The following is a 23,314-nucleotide window of genomic DNA, read 5'->3' on the forward strand; positions in this document are numbered from 1 at the left end:
TGATGTCAGAAATCTGTCTTTGATGATGTCAGAATTCTGTCTTTGATGATGTCAGAATCCTGTCTTTGATGATGTCAGAATTCTGTTTTTGATGATGTCAGAATTCTGTCTTTGATGATGTCAGAAATCTGTCTTTGATGATGTCAGAAATCTGTCTTTGATGATGTCAGAATTCTGTCTTTGATGATGTCAGAATTCTGTCTTTGATGATGTCAGAAATCTGTCTTTGATGATGTCAGAATTCTGTCTTTGATGATGTCAGAAATCTGTCTTTGATGATGTCAGAAATCTGTCTTTGATGATGTCAGAAATCTGTCTTTAATGATGTCAGAAATCTGTCTTTGATGATGTCAGAATTCTGTCTTTGATGATGTCAGAATTCTGTCTTTGATGATGTCAGAATTCTGTCTTTGATGATGTCAGAATTCTGTCTTTGATGATGTCAGAATTCTGTCTTTGATGATGTCAGAAATCTGTCTTTGATGATGTCAGAATTCTGTCTTTGATGATGTCAGAATTCTGTCTTTGATGATGTCAGAATTCTGTCTTTGATGATGTCAGAAATCTGTCTTTGATGATGTCAGAAATCTGTCTTTGATGATGTCAGAATTCTGTCTTTGATGATGTCAGAATTCTGTCTTTGATGATGTCAGAAATCTGTCTTTGATGATGTCAGAATTCTGTCTTTGATGATGTCAGAAATCTGTCTTTGATGATGTCAGAATTCTGTCTTTGATGATGTCAGAAATCTGTCTTTGATGATGTCAGAATTCTGTCTTTGATGATGTCAGAATCCTGTCTTTGATGATGTCAGAATTCTGTTTTTGATGATGTCAGAATTCTGTCTTTGATGATGTCAGAATTCTGTCTTTGATGATGTCAGAGATCTGTTTTTGATGATGTCAGAAATCTGTCTTTGATGATGTCAGAATTCTGTCTTTGATGATGTCAGAATTCTGTCTTTGATGATGTCAGAAATCTGTCTTTGATGATGTCAGAATTCTGTCTTTGATGATGTCAGAATCCTGTCTTTGATGATGTCAGAATTCTGTTTTTGATGATGTCAGAATTCTGTCTTTGATGATGTCAGAATTCTGTCTTTGATGATGTCAGAGATCTGTTTTTGATGATGTCAGAAATCTGTCTTTGATGATGTCAGAATTCTGTCTTTGATGATGTCAGAATTCTGTCTTTGATGATGTCAGAAATCTGTCTTTGATGATGTCAGAAATCTGTCTTTGATGATGTCAGAATTCTGTCTTTGATGATGTCAGAATTCTGTTTTTGATGATGTCAGAATTCTGTCTTTGATGATGTCAGAATTCTGTCTTTGATGATGTCAGAGATCTGTCTTTGATGATGTCAGAATTCTGTCTTTGATGATGTCAGAATTCTGAGAACAACATGAAGAAGGTCAGAGCTAAAAGAACATCATTGTCTCTAATCCTCTTACATAGACCTCCATTCAACAAACAAACATTGTAGACGTAGTTTTCTTCTCCCCTTGAGGACAGACAAAGCTTGACTTCTGACTAATCTGCATCATGATGTTGTTATTTCAGTAGACTTGATAAACTTGGCTCTTATATGAAGTTCTAACACACTAGAAAATAAATCTGTATCAGCAATCAAACATCTCAACCAACGTCAAAGTTTATCAAGCATGAACTCTGTCTGTGTTAGTGACATTCTGATGTTCTGAAGAAGCTGAAAGCTGAGCTCTGACTGAACGGCTGAGAGACTATCAATGAGTGCTGCTGAGGTTGTCAACCTGCTGCTGACTGCTGGGTCTACCCATGCAGTGTGTGTGTGTGTGTGTGTGTGTGTGTGTGTGTGTGTGTGCGTGTGCGTGTGTGCGTGTGTGTGTGTGCGTGTGCGTGTGTTATACGATGCACAGAAGACTGCGGCACACTGAAGTTCAGTGAAGCTCAGTATAGCAGAGATGAGTGGTTGGTATTTACCTCTGTGTGGTGAGACAGCAGAGAGAGCTGAGAGTGTGTTTGTGGTTTTGTGGGTTGTTGTGTAGTTTGTGTGTGTCTCTGTTTGTGTGCAGGACAGACAGACAGGTTTTTAAATGTCAGTGCCTGATGATGTTGGATTTTTTGGGTCTGATCTGAAGTAATAAAACCTTTATTTGAAGTTGTCTGATGATTTATTTATAACAGGTTTGGACTAAAAGTAGAATCTGTAGACTGGATATATGATGTTTTGACACCTCACAGAGCTGTTGATAAGATGCTGCATGGTTGGACTGGACCATATGTCCAGTTTCATGAGATATAACCATGTGTCCTTGTTTGTTGTTGTTTAAAATAATTGTCACAGTCAACTTGCCTGAACTGAGGACCTGCATTACTCCCAGAAATCACGAAGGCTGTGATTCTGAACGTAACCTGGTCCCGACCAAACACCTGTGTGACTGTGAGTTACAGCAGAGTCTGTAATGAGAGGTCAACATTATAGTCACAGCTCAAACATGTATAAAATGTGAGGGGCAGCATGATGTTTGTTTTTCCGCCCCCTGGAGCCCGTGGAAGAGACACGTCATGACGTCAGATTTATGTGACCGCTTTTCCCAGCAGCGCTAGCGTGAACTTTCCCTCACAACAAGAATGATGGCGGACAACGGCAGCTTGTCTCCTTGGCCGACCACTGCTTTGCCTTGGAATCCATTAGTCTCTTCTATTTTTTTGCTGCAGGACAATGAAGGAAACATGTTTGGTTTGTGTTTTTAATCACGGCAACCCCGCCCCTCGCCCCTGACGTAAGCGGTTTGCGGTTCTAGACCAGCAAAGAGTTGGAGCCGCTCTGGAACCGGTTTTCCCGGCCAGTCGAAACATGAAAAAACGGTTCTCAATTGAGCACCGGCCCTGAAACTGCCCCGGTCGAAAAGAGGTATATGTCTGCCTTTTACTCTGCATCATCGACCGCAGAAGAGCTTTGAACATCCATCACCTCTCAGTGGATTTATCTTTGATTTAAAGTCTGTGTGTGGGATGAAGCTGACCCTGTCCTCCCTGAGGTGAAGACCACAGGACTTTGGAAAAGGATACAGGATCAACCTTAACTTTTCTCCCTGTAGCACCAAACACCTGATATTCAGAGCGCTTTAAGACAAGAGTTGTCTTAACCTGTTTCTCTCTGTGGTGGCAATGGAGTGTGTTTTAAACGGCTCTGTTTGCTTCTTGTAGGAATGGGCTTCTCAAGCCAAAATACTATTCCATAATCACTGGCATCTATTCTGTGATTATTCATAATCCAGCCCCCTCCTCTTCTTTTAGCTACATACTGTATATGTCCGACATAAATAAGGAGCTAGTACTCTGGGTTAATGTAGTGTGATTTTATATATTTACATTGAGAACTCAATCGTACAATCACAGTGTTATTGCAGGTTTGAAACGTTAAGTTCAGACAGCAGCGACTCTCACTTGTTGCTCTGCAGGTGTAGACAGTAAACACTCCACGTGACACCGGTCCGTTTGTGTGGCAGTCGTATTAACCAGCACCAGGACTAGGTGCTGCTAGTAGCAGTCTGTCTGAATCTTTATGTCGGTGTTTCTGTGACGCAGCAGCGTGGCGTCTATGTTTCCATTTTACAGCCATGCTCAGTCCCTGCAATGTTCTCAGTTCCTGAATCTCACACCACTACACACCATAGACTATAAATAATGAACGTAGTATCCTTGTCACAAATCTGTTCCTGAGCGCTGTTTTGAAGCCGGTCGTTGGCAGCAGCCATATTGGAAATGCTGAACTCAACGTAACTTCTGTGGAGCGAGTGTGATATAAAGAGGCGGGCCTTTAGCCTCCTCGCTAACAGCTACAGTGTGCCAGCCTGTCAATCAAGTCAGCTGTGCTTCTAATTATGGAAAAAATCCAATCTTAATATCTTTGAAACTGCAGAGTTATGAAAAAATTCACCCCCCGTACAGTGTGTGCTGATAGAGACATGAGCTCTCCAGAGCCAGACTGTAAACATGTTTATTTCTGCTGTAAAGATCGTCTTCTTTGAATGGGTGTGCATCAGTGTTAATTTCGTAAACAAAATTATGACGATACATGTTCGTCAACGACTCATTTTTTCATGACGAAAACAAGACTATGACGAGCTGAAGTGCATCACTGATAATAAAAACTCAAAATGTTTTTTGTTTTTGTTGACGAGACGATGAAGAGGCGAAAACATTAGTGGCGGACCGTCGGACATTAAGAATCCATATTTCCCCCTGTGCTGTGCGTCTATAAAGATTGAAGTGATGACTTCCTGTGACAGGCTGAGTTATTATCTGAGGGGCTCAGTGTTAGCTTGGTCTCTACCTGCAGCAGGTGTGATTTATGAACCAGCTCTCCTCACCTCCATGCATCTGTCTCATCTTCACTGATGATTTTTACCCCCGGTGTGTGTTAGTGACAAAGACACAACCGGGGGGACGTCTGTTTAATATTTGATGTTTGATGTTTTTTGCCGCCATTACCATAAAAAGCTCCTCGTCTACAGCTTGATTTAATCCAGTTTGGTGAAACATCAGACACATTTAGTAAGTTTGGATCAACTCCTCGTCATCAAAGATGCAGATGCATTTCAGAGTGCCGTGAACTGACGTCTGTCCAGTGCGCCTGTCACTGCAGGTGCATTCAAGGACCGTCGTAAATGTGCAATACAGTCCTTTCATGGCATTTTTCTGTGAATCAAGAGAATCAAAATACAGTCACAGTGGTCACATCAAGAATGTTTTCTTTTGACTTTTTAACAGGGACAGGCTGAATTATTTAACTTAAGATATTACACAAGCAGAAGTGTTAAAGGAGTGAAATGTTGACGATTTGAACACTTGGTATAACCCTGATACTGATATCTGATCGACTACATGAATTATTCAAAGAGTGAAGATGTTTCAGCAAATATCAAAGACTAAAATGTTTTGAGTTTCCGTCGACTAAAACTAGACTAAAACTATAAAGGGCTGAAAAGACTCAAATGTGACTAAACTAACAGGTATTTTCATCTAAAGACTAAGACTAAATCTTAGTGTGTGAATGTGTATGAATGAGATTAACACTGATGGCCCCTTACTGTAGCAGCCTCTACCATCACAGAGTGAATGTGGTGTGAATGAGTGAATGTGACGTCATCAGAGAGAGACTCGCTCTGTGTGTCTGAGGAGTCGATAAAACACATCAGGTGACGCATTCACAAAAACCTAAACCTGTGTGTGTGTGTGTGTGTGTGTGTGTGTGTGTGTGTGTGTGTGTGTGTGTGTGTGTGTGTGTGTGTGTGTGTGTGTGTGTGTGTGTGTGTGTGTGTGTGTGTGTGTGTGTGTACACTTGTCTAGCCTTAACTAGTGTCAGTACTCAGAGGGTTTTTGGGTCAGGTCTCGAGGGACTCTGTCTGACTGAAAAGTTCTGCAGTCTGATAAACCAACGGAACTTACACTGCACACACACTTATACACACACACACACACACACACACACACACATACATACACACGCAGAGTGTGTGTGTGTGTGTGTGTGTGTGTGTGTGTGTTGGGGCATTGTTTATGTTGAGTATGAGTATGGAGTGTGTTCCTTCAGGTGTGGTGTCATTCAGTGAAGTTGTCTCAGATCCTGGTTTGGTCAGTTTGGTTTATAAACTGTGTGAGCTCGTCTGTGCTGTGCTTCGTGGATTGTCCTCTGAAGTGTCCTGTGCTCTGAGGTGTCCTGTCCTCTGAGGAGTCCTGTCCTCTGAGGTGTCCTGTGCTCTGATGTGTCCTGTGCTCTGAGGTGTCCTGTCCTCTGAGGAGTCCTGTCCTCTGAGGTGTCCTGTGCTCTGATGTGTCCTGTGCTCTGAGGTGTCCTGTGCTCTGAGGTGTCCTGTGCTCTGAGGTGTCCTGTCCTCTGAGGAGTCCTGTCTTCTGAGGTGTCCTGTGCTCTGAGGTGTCCTGTCCTCTGAGGTGTCCTGTCCTCTGAGGTGTCCTGTGCTCTGAGGTGTCCTGTCCTCTGAGGTGTCCTGTCCTCTGAGGTGTCCTGTCCTCGGAGGTGTCCTGTCCTCTGAGGTGTCCTGTGCTCTGAGGTGTCCTGTGCTCTAAGGTGTTCTGTCCTCTGAGGTGTCCTGTCCTCTGAGGTGTCCTGTGCTCTGAGGTGTCCTGTGCTCTGAGGTGTCCTGTCCTCTGAAGTGTCCTGTCCTCTGAGGTGTCCTGTGCTCTGAGGTGTCCTGTGCTCTGAAGTGTCCTGTCCTCTGAGGTGTCCTGTACTCTGAGGTGTCCTATGCTCTGAGGTGTCCTGTCCTCTGAGGAGTCCTGTCCTTTGAGATGTCCTGTCCTCTGAGATGTCCTGTGCTCTGAGGTATCCTGTGCTCTAAGGTGTCCTGTCCTATGAGGTGTCCTTTCTTCTGAGGTGTCCTGTCCTCTGAGGTGTCCTGTCCTCTGAGGTGTCCTGTTCTCTGAGGTGTCCTGTGTCCTGTCCTCTGAGGTGTCCTGTGCTCTGAGGTGTCCTGTGCTCTGAGGTGTCCTGTCCTCTAAGGTGTCCTTTCCTCTGAGGTGTCCTGTGCTCTGAGGTGTCCTGTCCTCTGAGGTGTCCTGTCCTCTAAGGTGTCCTGTCCTCTGAGGTGTCCTGTGCTCTGAGGTGTCCTGTCCTCTGAGGTGTCCTGTCCTCGGAGGTGTCCTGTCCTCTGAGGTGTCCTGTGCTTTGAGGTGTCCTGTCCTCTGAGGTGTCCTGTCCTCTGAGGTGTCCTTTCCACTGAGGTGTCCTGTGCTCTGAAGTGTCCTGTCCTCTGAGGTGTCCTGTGCTCTGAGGTGTCCTGTCCTCTGAGGAGTCCTGTCCTCTGAGGTGTCCTGTCCTCTGAGGTGTCCTGTCCTCTGAGGAGTCCTGTCCTCTGAGGTGTCCTGTGCTCTGAGGTGTCCTGTGCTCTGAGGTGTCCTGTGCTCTGAGGTGTCCTGTCCTGTGAGGAGACCTGTCCTCTGAGGTGTCCTGTCCTCTGAGGTGTCCTGTCCTCTGAGGTGTCCTGTGCTTTGAGGTGTCCTGTCCTCTGAGGTGTCCTGTCCTCTGAGGTGTCCTGTCCTCTGGGTTGTCCTGTGCTCTGAGGTGTCCTGTCCTCTGAGGTGTCCTGTGCTCTGAGGAGTCCTGTCCTCTGAGGTGTCCTTTCCTCTGAGGTGTCCTGTCCTCTGAGGTGTCCTGTCCTCTGAGGAGTCCTGTCCTCTGAGGTGTCCTGTGCTCTGAGGTGTCCTGTCCTCTGAGGTGTCCTGTGCTCTGAGGAGTCCTGTCCTCTGAGGTGTCCTGTCCTGTCCTCTGAGGTGTCCTGTCCTCTGAGGTGTCCTGTGCTCTGAGGTGTCCTGTCCTCTAAGGTGTCCTGTCCTCTGAGGTGTCCTGTGCTCTGAGGTGTCCTGTCCTCTGAGGTGTCCTGTCCTCTGAGGTGTCCTGTCCTCTAAGGTGTCCTGTCCTCTGAGGTGTCCTGTGCTCTGAGGTGTCCTGTCCTCTGAGGTGTCCTGTCCTCTGAGGTGTCCTGTGCTCTAAGGTGTCCTGTCCTCTGAGGTGTCCTGTCCTCTGAGGTGTCCTGTCCTCTGAGGTGTCCTGTGCTCTGAGGTGTCCTGTCCTCTGAGGAGTCCTGTCCTCTGAGGTGTCCTGTGCTCTGAGGTGGGCGGGGTTCTCAAAAGGTTTTAAGAGTCAAATCTAAGACTACACAAATATGGAAACGATGTCTCTGATCGAAGCCAGGTCTCTGAGGAACTCTCAGCGTGCCACACAGTGAAGCCACTTAGGAACGTGTTGAGTCTCAGCCATCAGTAATCTGTTGCTGGGCTCAGCCACTCTGCTCTCTGTGTTCCTACTGTAAGAGCTCAGTACACCTCCAGCTCATGTCAGGCCCGGCGTCTCATAGAACTCCGAATTCTGAGAATTCCAGAGTTCTGTCTTTGATCTCAGAATTCTAGAACACCTGCTGTTGCTCTCCATACAGACTGTTCTTCCTGCTGACACCTGATTGGTGGACACTACTCAGACTACAGAGACCAGACTGTGGCTGTTTCCGAAATCGCCTACTATACTAGCAGTACGTACTGATATGTTCAAAATTCAGTATGTAGTAAGTAGTATGTGAACAAGAGCAAAATCTGCAGTAAGCCAAAACTCCCCGGATGTCTATTGATTCGGGAAAATATCTCAGTATGCATCAGACCAGTCTGCCTCTTGTACTGTTTCCCATAATGCACAGCTCTCGTTCTGTTTTTTCTTTTTCCTCATTTTTTGACGGGAGGAAATCCGTTTTTGGATGCTGTGAAAGTTATCAAATTACATATAAACCACTTCCTAACTTTTTAAATCATAAATGGATGCTAAATAAGCTTTTTATTTATCGGCTTCGCCGTTGTTTACTTCCGCTTTCCGAAACCGGAAATCCAGCGAAGTCTGGCTCAGCATGCTGCATGACAGATCGAACAGAACAGTCATACTACAGACTAAATTCAAACGCAGTATGTAGTAGGCAATACCTACTGCCTACTACATTAGTAAGTAGTATGTAGCAGGCCGTTTCGGAAACAGCCTGTGTTTATCTGTATCAATGAGCACAGGTGTGATCACCTGTATGAAGGGTTAACCATCCTGTGTGAGGGTCATGTGATTAATGAACCACAGCTGTGCTCCTCTGATAACCTGCAGCAACCATCTACACACACACACACACACACACACACACACACACACACACACACACACACACAAGACATGAACACACACCACTGGAAATCACACACATTAAACAAATCAGACTGAGTGGGACCACAGAGACCTGTGTGGGCTGACATCAGACTAACCCAGATTAACACACACACACACACGCACACGCACACACACACACAAACACACACGCTGAGAGGGCGTGTGTGTGGGTGAGAGAAGTGACCTCTGTGAGAGAACGGTCAGAATCAAGTCGATAACAGCAGCCTGTGTTTTTGCTGTGAGCTTTAATTGGACAGATACTCAACAAACATCTGCCCGTCCCTGAACACCTCTCTCTCTCTCTCTCTCTCTCTCTCTCTCTCTCTCTCTCTCTCTCTCTCTCTCTCCTCTCTCTCTCTCTCTCTCTCTCTCTCTCTCTCTCTCTCTCTCTCTCTCTCTCTCTCTCTCTCTCTCTCTCTCTCTCTCTCTCTCTCTCTCTCTCTCTCTCTCTCTCTCTCTCTCTCTCTCTTCTCTCTCTCTCTCTCTCTCTCTCTCTCTCTCTCTCTCTCTCTCTCTATGGGTGTTGGTGCCCAGGAACTCAATCTTTGTAGCTGTGGTATGGAAACAGGTCTCAGTATCAATTTGTTTACCGTACTAAAGTCTACAGGTGTGAAAACTCGAGTCCACACTTTCTTCTTCAGCACCTCTGTGGAACAGGGTCTATATATACCACCTCTCCTGATAACAAAAGCACACTGTGCGTGTGAGTGGCTCATACTGGTTCTTCCTCCTGTAACAGCTCCATGTAGAGCCGATAATAACGCTCCTGTATCACTGCAGCCCTGGCCCATCAGACCTCATTTCCCATCATGCTTTGTGCCTGACTGCTGTATGTGTTTTTGAACAGGCACTTGTTGCTTCTTGTTTGGGTTGTTTTTTTGTTTTTTTTTATTCTTTTTTTTAAATTGTTTTAGCCACGTGTACAAAAAAAAACAAAAAAAAAAAACAAACAAAACAACATATACACATACATACATATATACATACATACATACATACATACACACATACATACATACATACATACATACATACATACATACATACATACATACATACATACATACATACATACATACATACATTCATACATTCATACATACATACACATGTATGCACACATGCATATACATGATAATAACAAAGAAAATAAGTAAATTAAAAATAAAATAATAATAATACTTAAAGGTGCTGTGAGGAACTTTTGTTTTGTATCAATTCTGGCGCCCCCCCTGTGGACAAAGTGATACCACTTATCTCTTGTCCTATACATGCAAAAGTAGTGTTTTCAACAAAAGCCTCATCCTGTTGTGTTCAAACGTCAACTTTATCAGGCAATGTGATTATTTTCCATGAAAACAGTCAAAGAAAGGCTGTTTCTGAAGCAAGATATCCATCATCTGGTCTGGCACCTACCCCCCCAGGGCGGTTTCAGGCATTAAAAATTACAACAGAGAAGGTGTCAGTGTTGCTGCTGATGGACTTGTTTGCTATTGAAGGTCATAAAGAGGCATCAGTATCATTTTCAGTCTGTTTCTCAACCAGTTCAAAACTCCTCACAGGGCCTTTAAGTGCCGAGTGTCAAATATGTTGAGTGATGTTGACATACATTTAAAGTTTTATAGTACAGTGAGGGAGTTTGAGTGCAGGTAGGGGACATAAAGGGAGAGGGGTGTGTGCGTGTGTGTGTGCCTGTGTGTGCGCATGTGGTGTGTCTAAATAAAAGAAGTTGGTCTATGTGTTTGGGTTAATACTGTGGATTGGGAATCAGGCAGTTATAGAGGTAAGTTTATTGATGAATGTAGACCAGGTTTTAGAGAAGTCAGCTAATTTGTGATTGAAAGAGGCAGAAAGTTTTATTTAGGGATATATGTTCTATTAGGAGATTCTTCCATTGAGCAATATTGATGAGCTTTTTTGATTTCCAGTTTAGGAGGATTGTTTTCTTGGCGATAGCTAGAGCTGTGAGTAGTGCACTAGATGTGGGGTTTCTTGTTTGTGTTTTAGATATATCTCCTAAGATGCAGAGCTGGGGGCATAAGGGGATGTGGCTGCCCAGTATATTAGATAGATGATCTGTGACCTGGACCCAAAATTTCTTAACAGGTGTGCAGTGCCAGAGTGCATGCAGGTAAGTGTCAGTGGTATTCTGGGTGCAATGAGTGCATTTATCTAGGCCGATTAAACCCATCTTGTTTGGGTTGTTAATGTCAGAGGATGCAGTTTGATCATAGACTGTATAAATAATGGACGTAGTATCCTTGACGTCTCCCATCTGTTCCTGAGCGCTGTTTTGAAGCCAATCGGCGGTGGTAGCCATATTGGAAATGTTGAACTCAACTAAACTTAGTGTGACGTAAAGAGGCAGGGCCTGAGCCTCCTAGCCAACAGCTATGTGTTCCCGCCTGTCAGTCAAGTCAGTCATGTCCTTATTTGGGCAAAACTTGTAATCTTAATATCTTCTGAACCGTCGCATTAGAAAAAAATCCACCCCCCGTACAGTGTGTGCTGATAGAGAGATTAGCTATCCAGACTACACTTGTCTTTTGAACCAGGCTGTAAACATGTTTATTTCTGCTGCAAAGATCGTCTTCTTTGAATGGGTGTGTATGTGGTTTCTGGTACTTCCGGAGCCAGCCTCTAGTGGACACTCGAGGAACTGCACTTTTAAACACTTCCGCATTAGCTTCAATCCTCGCAGCCGGAGGTTGCCGCTTGGGAAGGACATGAAGTGACTGTGTGTGTGTGTGTGTGTGTGTGTGTGTGTGTGTGTGTGTGTGTGTGTGTGTGTGTGTGTGTGTGTGTGTGTGTGTGTGTGTGTGTGTGCCACATCTCAGAGGATGGTGTAGATGCAGGCTGTCACGAAGTAAAGCTATGTTTCTGGATGTGGCCTCGGTGTTACAGCACTCATTGTCTCTTTGAGCCACAGGTGTGAAAGCACTCACCTTTACACTGAATAAAGAGTGATTTTCTAAACACCAGTGGTTGTTTCTCGTGGTCCACTAATGTGATGAAGCTGAACATTGCTGAATGAATTGTGTATCTGGTGTTGAACCTCAGCGACGATGACTAACCGTGTTGTGTGTGTGTGTGTTTCTTGCAGAGCTCGGGGATGGAGGAGACCGTGTGGGAGCAGTACTCAGTCACTCTGCAGCGGGTGAGTTCAGTCATTAACTGTGATGTTAAAGCATCAGCAGACAGTCATCCATATATTCATCAGCTCTGCTCACAAAGTCTGTGAACTTAAAATCTGGTCCTAAACAACAACAACAACAACAGCTTTAACAGTCAACAGAAAACCTTCCTGACTGTGTGAATCTGTACATCTACACATGAGACCTCGGCTTTCCCATCCTAAAGGATCCACATTTAATCACCTCCACATGAAACACTGAAACTAATTATTCCTTCTTAATTATGAGACGATAAAAACATCCTCTACTGGAGGGAGGAATAACCGCTGTGTCTCTGAGGTCGGATTCCTGCAGTACAAATTAGCACACAGCTAAAAATAGACCCCCCCAATGACCCCAGCTGACCCCCCCTCAGGCTGCTCCAGCTCTTACATCCACATCAGCAGCCCGAGTCTGTTCGTCTTACTACAGTGAAAGAGAGACACTTTAAAGGAAGTCTAATCAACGTGCTGAAGGTGAAACATCGTCAGTGCAGTGTTTAAACCATGGACTGTATAGATAATGGACGTAGTATCCGTGACGTCACCCATCTGTTTCTGAAGCGCTGTTTTGAAGCCGATCATCGGCGGGAGCCATCTTGGAAATGTTGAACTCAACCTAACTTCTGTCAAGCAAGTGTAAGGTAAAGAGGCGGGCCTTTAGCCTCATTGCTAACAGCTACAGGGTGCCCGCCTGTCAATCAAGTCAGCCACGCCCTTATTTGGATAAAACTCATAACTTTAATATCTTCAAAAATAACCAGTTCTAATAATTCACCCCGTACAGTGTGTGCTGATACAGAAATGATCTGATCAGACTAAACTGTTTTTTGAACCAGGCTGTAAACATGTTTATTTCTGCTGTAAAGATCGTCTTCTTTGAATGGGTGTGTATGTGGTTTCTGGTGTTTCTGCAGCCAGCCTCTAGTGGAAGCTAGATGAACTGCAGGTTTTAACCCTTCAACAGGGGCTTCATATTTATTCATTTATATTTTTTGGGCTTTGCCCCTTTTTTTATTTTACAGAGGAGAGGCCAGTAGATAGTGTAGGAAACTGAGAGAGAGTGGGGGGAATGACGTGGGAAAGAGGCCACAGGCTGGATTCGAACCCGGGCCACCCACTACATGGGCGCACAACTTGACCATTAGGCCAAGTCTGCACCTAGGGCTTCATATTTTAAGATTGAAGAATGCTGCTTGGTTTAAACTGTTTTACTTCGGCAACGAAAAGTGTTGTCAACCCTAAACCAACGACTTTACACAACTATTAAGAGATCCATATTATATTCAATCAAAAGCAGGAACTCTGACAGACTTCATTAATTAATGTTTGAGCCCAGACCTCTGACCATGTCCACCTCAACTGATTCATCAATCAATCAATCTTTATTTGTATAGCACCAAATCACAACAAACGTTATCTCAAGACTTTTTTTTTTTTTTTTTTTTTTTTTAATTTAATATATGCAACAGACACAAAAGTGCTAGACATCAAACAGAACACAAAAGAAAAACAAACCATAGAACTTGAGAGCAACAACCAAACAAAGCCATCAAGTATAGAACAAAGTACAAAACAAAACAAAACAAACAAAGAGACTAGAAGAAAAACAAAACAAAACAAACAAAAAACAAACAAACAAACAAACAAAAAATAAATAAATAAATAAATAAAATGAAATAAATAAAAAAAAACGGTTAGAAAAGAAGAGTTGGACTATAGGTGACGATCACAAAACAAAACACACACAGAGAAAAAAAAAAAAAAAAAAAACAGAACAAACAAGACGAGAGTAGACTGTTATGGAGGGGATTGTCAAGAAAGAGAAAACAGAAAAAACACAATAGAAAGAGAAGATAAAGACTAGAAGAGAAAAAATGCTTGCTTTTGAGAAGGACAAGAGAGGTTTTAGAAGGGGGATTATGAATGTGTGTGTGCAGTTATATGGGTGTTGATGTTTATGTGCATGTTGTAGTTTGATGGGTATTTACAGGGTATTTATAAGTGGACTCTAGAAAGCTTGTAGTGTGCCACTGAGGATGATGAGAGGGCATGGTGGAGGGAGGAGCTGTAGGTACCAGCATACTGGTATCGGCCAGGCCCGGCTCTGCAAAGGCAGCCCCCAGACCTTTGGGAGGGGACTTGCGAATTGCAGAGCCAGGCCAGTTTCAGGTGTCTCAAGACTCTTTTACAAACAGAGCAGGTCTAGACCACTCTATGTCAAATTATGAACAGAGACCCAACACCAAGACAGGATAAGACTCAATCTGACCCCACCTTAATCCACCATGAGCATTTCACCTCACAGTATTTAGCTAGTTACAGCGGAGAGGACAAACTTCCTTTAACAGGCAGAAACCTCGAGCAGAACTAGACTCATGTTAGACAGACATCTGCCTCGACTGATTCATTACAACAAAACACAACCAGTGATCTAAACTCTGCAGCGTTATGTTACTGATAAATGTACTCATGTTACTGTCTAAGCTGGTAACCTGTAACTCAGGCACTGTAGCTGGTGCATTCAGGGTCACAAACAAAAGTTGGACTTCTGTGTATCTGGGTCCGGGGCTCTGTAAAAGCTTACTGTTTACAAATTTTACAGCATATTCAATGTCTTTGGCACGTGTTTCCACCCAGGCTTTCACTGCACATCAAATAACTGGTGGCCCTGCTTCAGAAGGCCGTCCCTGCCTTCATGGTGTTTGAATCTCTGAATGCACGTTCAACCTGCAGATGAATCTCTCCTCTTGTTGGTTCTCTGTCGTGGTTACAGCATCGATTCAAACAGCTCCTCCTCCTCATGGAGTATACATCTTGAATATAACAGACATAACCAAAGTAAAAACTTGGTATTGCCATAAATGCTAGTCACTGAGGCAGAGGGAGACGATGGGGTCAGAGGTTATAATCAAACAGTTAATCGTCACGTTCTTAAATCCAACCGTCAGCCTGTCAGTACAGTTCTGTTAGTCTCCCTCAGTCTGGATTTACACGCTGATCTCTTCCCCTGCAGGACTCTAAGATGGGTTTTGGCATCGCTGTGTCAGGAGGGCGGGACAACCCCAACGTGGACAGCGGAGAGACGTCCATCATCGTGTCAGACGTGCTGCAGGGAGGACCTGCAGACGGATTACTCTTGTAAGTCTGACAGAGAGACTCCAGACTGACTCTCTGGAGAATAAGTCTGCTGCTGAGCAACTAAATCCCATCAAACGTTATCCTCAGACTCTTTCCAAACAGAGCAGGACCGGACTCTATGTTCTATTATTAACAAAGACCCAACATCAAGACAGGATCAGATCCAGTCCCATCTTACAGACAGGACTCAGTCTGATCTCATCTTAATCCACCATGAGCAGAGCACTTTGCAGCATTTAGCAAGTTACAGTGGCAAGGACAAACTTCCTTTAACAGGCAGAAACCTCCAGCAGGACCAGACTCATGTTAGACACACATCTGCTGAGACCGTGTGGGAGAGAGAGAGAGAGAGAGAGAGAGAGAGAGAGAGAGAGAGAGAGAGAGAGAGAGAGAGAGATCCAGAGGAACGTACAAGACAAGGGAGCTCAGGGACTCCAGAAAGGTCTATGGTTAGTGACTTTAATGGGACAGGAAGAGTTAAAGTAAGAGAGAGACAGAGAGAGGAGAGAGAGGGAAAGACAGGATCCCAGTGTGTCAGTCTAAGCCTATAGCAGCTTAACTATGAGCTATTCCAAGCCTGATCCAGCTCTAACTATAAGCTTTATCAAAAAGTTTGAAGCCTACTCTTAAAAGTAGAGAGGGTGTCCCGGACCCTGACTGGTAGATGATTCCAAAGGAGAGGGGCCTGATAACTGAAGGTTCTACCTCCCATACTACTTTTAGAGACTTTAGGTAGGACCAGCAGGCCTGCATGTTGGGAGCTCTGTTTTTATCCACACTATATAACCTCACATTGATTATATAACCTCACATTGTATATATAGGCTTATATTGTTTATATACAGTACCTCATACTATCTGTGTGTATGTTATCATGCAGTGAGGATGATCGAGTCATTCAGGTGAACTCTATCGCCATGGACAACGTGCCTCATTCCTTCGCTGTGCAGTCGCTCCGAAAATGTGGAAAAGTGGCCAAAATAGTGAGTATGAACAACGCCTCAACACCTGTATGCCTGACACTGACACTGAAGACTGGTATGAAAACATAAGAGGATCAAGTCTCTGAAGGAGCCTTTCTAAAACAGAAACCATCCATCCATCATTTATTGTGTATGGGTCACGACCGCTGTAAACGGGATCCAGGATCCATCACTCAAGCTGCGTGCTGAGTTTTTGAGGAGCCAGGATGTTCTTTCTTATTGTATTCTGTAAGTTTTATTTTGTTTGTTTGGAGACAACAGAGGACGGAGCAGGAAACTGGGAGGGGAGAGGGGAGGGGAAGGAGTCCACCAAGCTATCCATTATATGGGCGCACATCTTCACCATGAGGCTAACTCCACGCCACTACATTTCATTATGTTTTAAAGGCAAGGTGGCTTTAAAGGCAGATACTTTTATAAGCCGACTACCACTACTACATTCATCATAATCTGGTATGGTGATGTTCAGATTTAAACATGCTAAGTGGTTTTATTGTGACAGCAGGTCACCTCTCAGGCCTGGCATGCTTTGTGCACATGAAGTCGATTCTGACTCTATATTTGAGTCGCACCACTGATTTTCAGGCTGAGATTCATCTTGATCTTAAGGTGCATTTCGACAAGAAGTTCCGGGTCTTTTAGCCCCCAGGACTATTTTACGCTGAACTAAAAGGTTCCTGTGCCCCCATTGTTGTCTGCGATTCGACTGCGGGCTGAAGTCCCGGTTAGATTGTGCAAATCAGGCCAGTGACGTATGGAGAAAGAAAAAGTAAATGCACTACACCACCAGACCAGTAGAGGGCAGCTGATGAGGATATTTTGAAATCTTAATAATGAAAACTAAACTAGTTTGCATTCCCAGGAACTCCCTCTGTGTTTCAACAGCTGTGTAAACTCCACAAACACTGACACGTTCAGCTGAAGGTCTCCAGTTTACAGGGTCACTTTTAAAACCGGAACACCGGGAGAGACGCATTCACGGTGGGCTGAGAGAAGACTACTGTTACAAGCTGCTAAATCAAGAGAATCACAGCTTCTTCTTTTGAAAAGTACACACACATACAAAAAAGATAGAACAAATCAAAACTAATGAAAGAAAGAGAAATCAAGAGAATCACAGATGTGTGTGATGTTATTGTGGACGGAGGGAGGAATAAAAACACTGAGGTTAATCTACCAATCAGACACGTTCAGCATTGCAGGCCCTGCTCCCTGAAAGTCCCGGGACCTTTGAAAAGTACTACCCCCCCAGCAGGGGCTTTTTAGGGGGGAGATTACGCGCGCCACACTGAGTGGATCAGCGTGTGTCTACCCTTCGACGAGAGGCGTGGGTAACCCGCTGAACCCCACTCGTGATAGGGATTGGGGATTGCAATTATTTCCCATGAACGAGGAATTCCCCGTAAGCGCGGGTCATAAGCTTGCGTTGATTAAGTCCCTGCCCTTTGTACACCCCGCCAGTTGCTACTACCGATTGGGTGGTTTAGTGAGGTCCTCGGAGTCAGTCACGGCCCTGGCGGAGCGCCTAGAAGACGATCAAACTTGACTATCTAGAGGAAGTAAAAGTCCTAACAAGGTTTCCGTAGGTGAACCTGCGGAAGGATCATTACCGGTTTGTATCTACCCCTGAACTAAATTTAGACCCTGGGTCCACCGGTCGAAATGCATGTAGTTCAGGCGTACAGTTCCTGCGGTCAAAAAACGCCTTTAGAGGCTGATTGCTGCACCACCAGCAGCTCCTGACCGGCGAATACATTTCTGCATGATAAATATTCGGCGCAGTCTCGTACAGTCAAAGCAGAGCCAGGAGTGGATTCCCCAATGTCAGACCGTCTTCCTGACCGTGTGTCTGAAAGCAGCACTGTGACCTCTGAGACAGTGTTTTGATTCTTACTGTAGAAGCTTCAGGTAAAGACTATCTGCACAGTCATGAATTTGTTGGCTGAAACAGCTCACTGTGTCCTTGTCATGACTCAGCGTGCTATGAGGACTCGAGTCTGCTGGCTGACTCTCTGAGACTCATCATTCCATGAACAGATGCTGTATCTTTAGCAGCGTCTGCAGAGATGTGTGTTCACTATGTGTCTGACTCTCATCACAGCTGCTTTGTGGTGTTGTAGCTCTGAACATGAACATGAACAGGATCAGATCAGTGTTAGTGTGTTAGGGATGAATGAGGAGGCTCTGTGTTTACTCGCTCAGTATTTCAGCTGAGGTGGGGTTTCATTTCTGACTCAGAACACGTTCAGTCAAATTCACTGAATATCTCATTACAGCCGTTCTGTGTCTATGTCTGTGTATACATGTGTGTGCGTGTGTGTGTCTGTGTGTGTGTGTGTGTGTGTGTAGGTGTGTGTGTGCACAGCTCCGGCTCTCTTAAATGTAAACAAACAAAGTGTCTTGAAATGAGACACACAACACAGACCCAGCCAATTAGCAACAGGTAGTGTTTGTGCTCTGCGACCTCTGACCTCTGCTGGCATCTCTCCCGCCTCCTCTTCCTCGTCTTCAGCTCACAGAGCGCCACTTTGATGTTAACTAGCTGTGAATAACAAACAGGATACCATGGCAACCTGGCAGGGAAACATCTGACCTGCTGCAGCATCCAGACGTGGGAACAGAGCGTGTGCCAGCTGCAGCAGACTCTGCACAGGGTCTGTCTCACCTGAGGGTTGAGTTGTTTACCTGGCACTGTGCATCAGTGGGTTTACCTGATGAAGCTCCTGCTGAGGCACAGACAAGACGAGTGGATGTTTTCAGATGAGACGAGGAGAGAGGGGGTAGTACTTTTCAAAGGTCCCGGGACTTTCGGGGAGCAGGGCCTGCGATGCTGAACATGTCTGATTGGTAGATTAACCTCAGTGTTTTTATTCCTCCCTCCGTCCACAATAACATCACACACATCTGTGATTCTCTTGATTTCTCTTTCTTTCATTAGTTTTTATTTGTTCTATCTTTTTTGTATGTGTGTGTACTTTTCAAAAGAAGAAGCTGTGATTCTCTTGATTTAGCAGCTTGTAACAGTAGTCTTCTCTCAGCCCACCGTGAATGCGTCTCTCCCGGTGTTACGGTTTTAAAAGTGACCCTGTAAACTGGAGACCTTCAGCTGAACGTGTCAGTGTTTGTGGAGTTTACACAGCTGTTGAAACACAGAGGGAGTTCCTGGGAATGCAAACTAGTTTAGTTTTTATTAAGACTTCAAAATATCCTCATCAGATATTTAATGATCGTCTAAAGACATTTATGAGGGATGCATCCGGCTGAAAGTCTCCAGTTAACAGGGTCGCTGTTTAAACCAAAACACCGGGTGATCTCTGCCACGGCTTTTTGAGTTCAAAAGGATTTTAAAGCCGTGTTGAAACGTCTTTGCTACTCGCGCTTATCTCCTCTCACGTGTTGACTCAGTGAATCCATCTGTGATGAAATATAGCACCATCTAAAACAGACCAGCTGAGTCTCTTCATGCTAACAGGCTAACTGTTGTGTTGCTCATAATGATACCTGCCTGTCCGTCTGCTTCTATGGTGTCATCTGTGATGAATGGCACTCCTCTTTGTTTTACTGCCCTCTACTGGTCTGGTGGTGTTGTACATTAACTTTTTTTTTCTCCATACTTCACTGGCCTGATTTGCACAATCTACCCGGGACTTCAGCCCGTGGTCCAAACACAGACAACAATGGGGGCACAGGAACCTTTTAGTTCAGGGTAAAGTAGTTCTGGGGGCTAAAAGACCCCAGAACTCTTGGTCCAAATGCACCTTCTCTCTCCATCAGAGTTTCCCTCTCATGGACGATACCCAAGCGACCCTGCTGAGGAGAATTGACCTCCACATAGAGACTTTGTAGTGTCCGATACCACAGCTTTGAAACCTGCTGATACTGATTCTCAGTGTTGTGTAAGCTCACACGAGAAAATAAGCTAGCTCAAAGTTGGCTCAAAACTAGTTCACGTAAACTACACGAATAAGTGTATTCTTCTATTGAATCATAGACAGATGTCACTTTTACAAGATAAATAAAACACAATGAGATACAGGAGAAATCAGCAGCTTGGAGAACGTAGAGACGCACAGAGAACCTTAATCTGTTGACCGAAGGCTCTGAGTCTAATGCCCAAACACACAGCATGCTTCATAAAGACCATGTGAGGGAGATGGTTTTAACACCCCCTTAAAGGTACTAAGGTACTGCAGGATTCATCAGCACTACTACCTACATCTGAGGTGCTAGCTCTTGAGACACTCGCCTTGCATAAATCACTCTGGCTCTTTAGCTTTCTCCTTGCTTTAGTTTTAAATCTCTCCACACAGCTGACATCGCAACCAGCTGCAGCCTTGCTCTCCCGCTCTAGCTGCTGTTTCCACATCTGCAGCAGCGGCACGTCTCACACAGAGTATCGGATCAGTGCAGCCCTCATTTTGACATATTTACTTTAGTTGACGCCTGACGCTGAACTGTAGGACCATCTCTGTCTCTACTCCTGGTGTTCGTGTAGCGAGTCAGAGAAAGAGATGTAATGATCTCATGTCTGTGCAGGGGGCGCTGTAGCATTCACAGTTTTTAACTTCTGATCGTTCTTTACTCCTGAAACCTCACCATCCTTCTGAAGTAGCCCTTGCATCTTTTCAAAATAAGGGCGCGTTTGTTATCATAACGGGTGATGAAGTGACTCGGCATGAGACGGTCTAACAGGGAAAATAAAAGCATCACAGAAACAGTTTAATGAGGTGGTCTCTTCTCTAGAGCTTGAGCACAGACGAGACCATGTCCACCTTTAAAACAAATCTAACTTTAAGTCATCATCATCAATTACAACATGAAATACATCCTCAGCTCATCTGAAGCTGTGAATTCAAACCTGACATGTGGTTTGTTGGTCGGTCTCAAACCACCAGGGTCCCGGTGTTCTGTGAAATCCCGGTCCTTGTATTTTAATATAAACATCCACACTTCCTGTAGCTCTGAAGTCACTGATGGGTGGTGGTCTTCCTGATGTGAGGGAGTTTCTCATGTTCTGTTTGTCTCCGTCAGACGGTGAAGAGACCTCGTAAGGTGGCGATCCACTCCCTGAAGCAGCCCCCCTCCCCTAGTGGAGACAGCCGGGACTACGCCCCCTCCACCCACTACTACGACGCAGACGCAGACAACGGCTGGTACCGTAATGAGGGCCGGGACCACACCTCCGACAGCAAAGAGTACCTGGACCCCGACTACATGGGGGGGCGGGACTACAATACAAGAGGGAGGAGCCGCGGGAGGAGCCAGGAGAGGACCTCCCCGAGCCCGGACAGGTCCAGGAGGGACGGAAGCCGGGGACGAGCCCTGGACACCAGCACGGAGCGCCAGAGGTACCACAGCCGAGGACGCAGCCCGGGGGACAGCTACCGCATGGAGGAGAAGTACGAGCGAGGGGAGGGAGGAGGAGGAAAAGGAGGAAGGTACAAGAGCAGGGACAGGCTGAACGACAACCCTCCATCTCCAGAACCTTCCAGAGAGCTGGAGCCGCTGGACAAACCCGTCAACGTCCTGCTGGTGAAGAACAGACCCACTGAAGGTGAGGGGACGGGATGGGTGACTTTAGATCTTTAGAGGGAGTCTCTGATGGGACTGTTTCAGAGTTTCAGTCGTGGGTTCAGCGTACGGAGGATGTAACTGTACCACCAGCTGTTGGCTGGTCCGACACTTACATAGTAGATGGATTTGTTTCACATTTTCACTTTCCACGGTGGACTAACTGAGACCACTTTGGAAAATAACCTCAAACTTTGTCAGCAAGAAAAATACGGCGCACAGTTTATGTCGTGTGACTAGACTAGTTTTATAAAATACATTTTAGGTGCAGAGCTGCTGATGATGCCATGACATGATCCATTGTTTTTATTCAGCACACAGAGAGCAGACTTAACGCTCAACACCAAGGGAGGGAAAGTGCAGTGAGATCAGTGTTAGTGCCAACTCCTCAGTGAGGAAAGTAGATAAGATAAGATAAGATAAGATATTACTTTATTGATCCCCCGGGGGGGAAATTCACTTGTTACAGCAACCCAGACATAAGTACAATCAAGAAAGAAGTTTCAATAAGTGCAAAATAAGTACAATAAGTACAAAATAAGATAAAATAAAAATAAGTACAAAAATAAAAATAAAAAATAAAACAAAAAATAAAACAAAATAACATAAAATAAATTAAAAAAATAAAATAAAATAAAATAAAAATAAGTAAAATAAAATAGATAAATAAAGCTAGAATACAATTTAGATATATACAATGTTACAAATGGAATTTAAATTAAATAGCAGTAATTACAGGCAGTATTAAAAATGTTTCAGTAGTGACAGGTTGACATGGTGTGATTATGGTTGGTAATGACAAATTAAGCAATAAATAGAAGAATATTTGTATGTAATATGACCATGGGTTGTACTTAGAATAGTAATGTAATTTAACAAAATATAATACAGCAAGATAATTATATAATACAGTATATTATACATTATAATGCCAGCAGCAGTCAAGAGAGAGTTCAGGATGGGATGATGGAGTGTGACAGACAGAGCAGGGATGTTATGGATCTGTTAATGGGGGGGGGGGGGGGGGGGGGGGGGTGTCAGTGGTCAGCATGGTGCAGTCTGTGGCCTCCATTACTGTTCAACAGTCTGATGGCGGTGGGCACAAAGGAGCGCCTGAAGCGTTCAGTCTTGCACCGTGGTGGAATGATGCGCTGACTGAACGAGCTTCCCATCAGCCACAGCTCATCATGGAGAGGGTGAGAGGGGTTGTCCAGGATGGCTCGCAGTTTGTCCATCAACCTCCTCTCAGCCACTGACTCCAGACTGTCCAGTTCTAGGCCAACCACAGAGCGGGCCTTCTTTACCAGCTTGTTGAGCTTGCTGGCCTCACCCGTCTTGATACCTCCACCCCAGCACGCCACAGCAAAGAACAGAGATCTATTGGCTGTCCTAAAAGTTGCTAGAAGTCACTAAATGATGTCATCATTTAATTTGACTACACTCATCTTTTGTACCAGACTGTAAACATGTTTATTTCTGCTGCAAAGATCAGCTTTTTCCCATTCATGTGTATGTGACTTCTGGTACTTCCAGAGCCAGCCTCAAGTGGATCCTCCATGAACTGCAGCTTTTAACACTTCCGCATTGGACTCATATTTTCAGACCGGAGGTTGCCGCCTGATTAACACCAGAAGAAGTTGATAGATTTGTCCCTTGTTGCTTTTTTGAAAAAGAGTTGCTAGAAGGATCTGAAAACTCTCTAAATATAGAGACAAAGTCGCTAAGTTAGCAACACTGAGCGAGATAA

The 23,314-nt window shown here is 44.6% G+C and overlaps 1 protein-coding gene across 1 annotated transcript in view; it reads left to right on the forward strand.

Annotated features, from left to right (window-relative positions):
- The window catches only part of LOC117818866 (tight junction protein ZO-2-like), a 126,033-nt gene that overhangs the window by 54,954 nt on the left and 47,765 nt on the right, over positions 1–23,314 (forward strand). The window contains exons 2-5 of the mRNA XM_034691980.1: positions 11,804–11,857; positions 14,889–15,013; positions 15,894–15,996; positions 21,028–21,550. Of these exons, the coding sequence (XP_034547871.1) occupies positions 11,804–11,857; positions 14,889–15,013; positions 15,894–15,996; positions 21,028–21,550 (805 nt within the window). The remainder of the gene's footprint in view (positions 1–11,803; positions 11,858–14,888; positions 15,014–15,893; positions 15,997–21,027; positions 21,551–23,314) is intronic.

The sequence above is a fragment of the Notolabrus celidotus genome, chromosome 9, assembly GCF_009762535.1.
Source record: "Notolabrus celidotus isolate fNotCel1 chromosome 9, fNotCel1.pri, whole genome shotgun sequence".
Classification (NCBI taxonomy): Eukaryota; Metazoa; Chordata; class Actinopteri; order Labriformes; family Labridae; genus Notolabrus; species Notolabrus celidotus.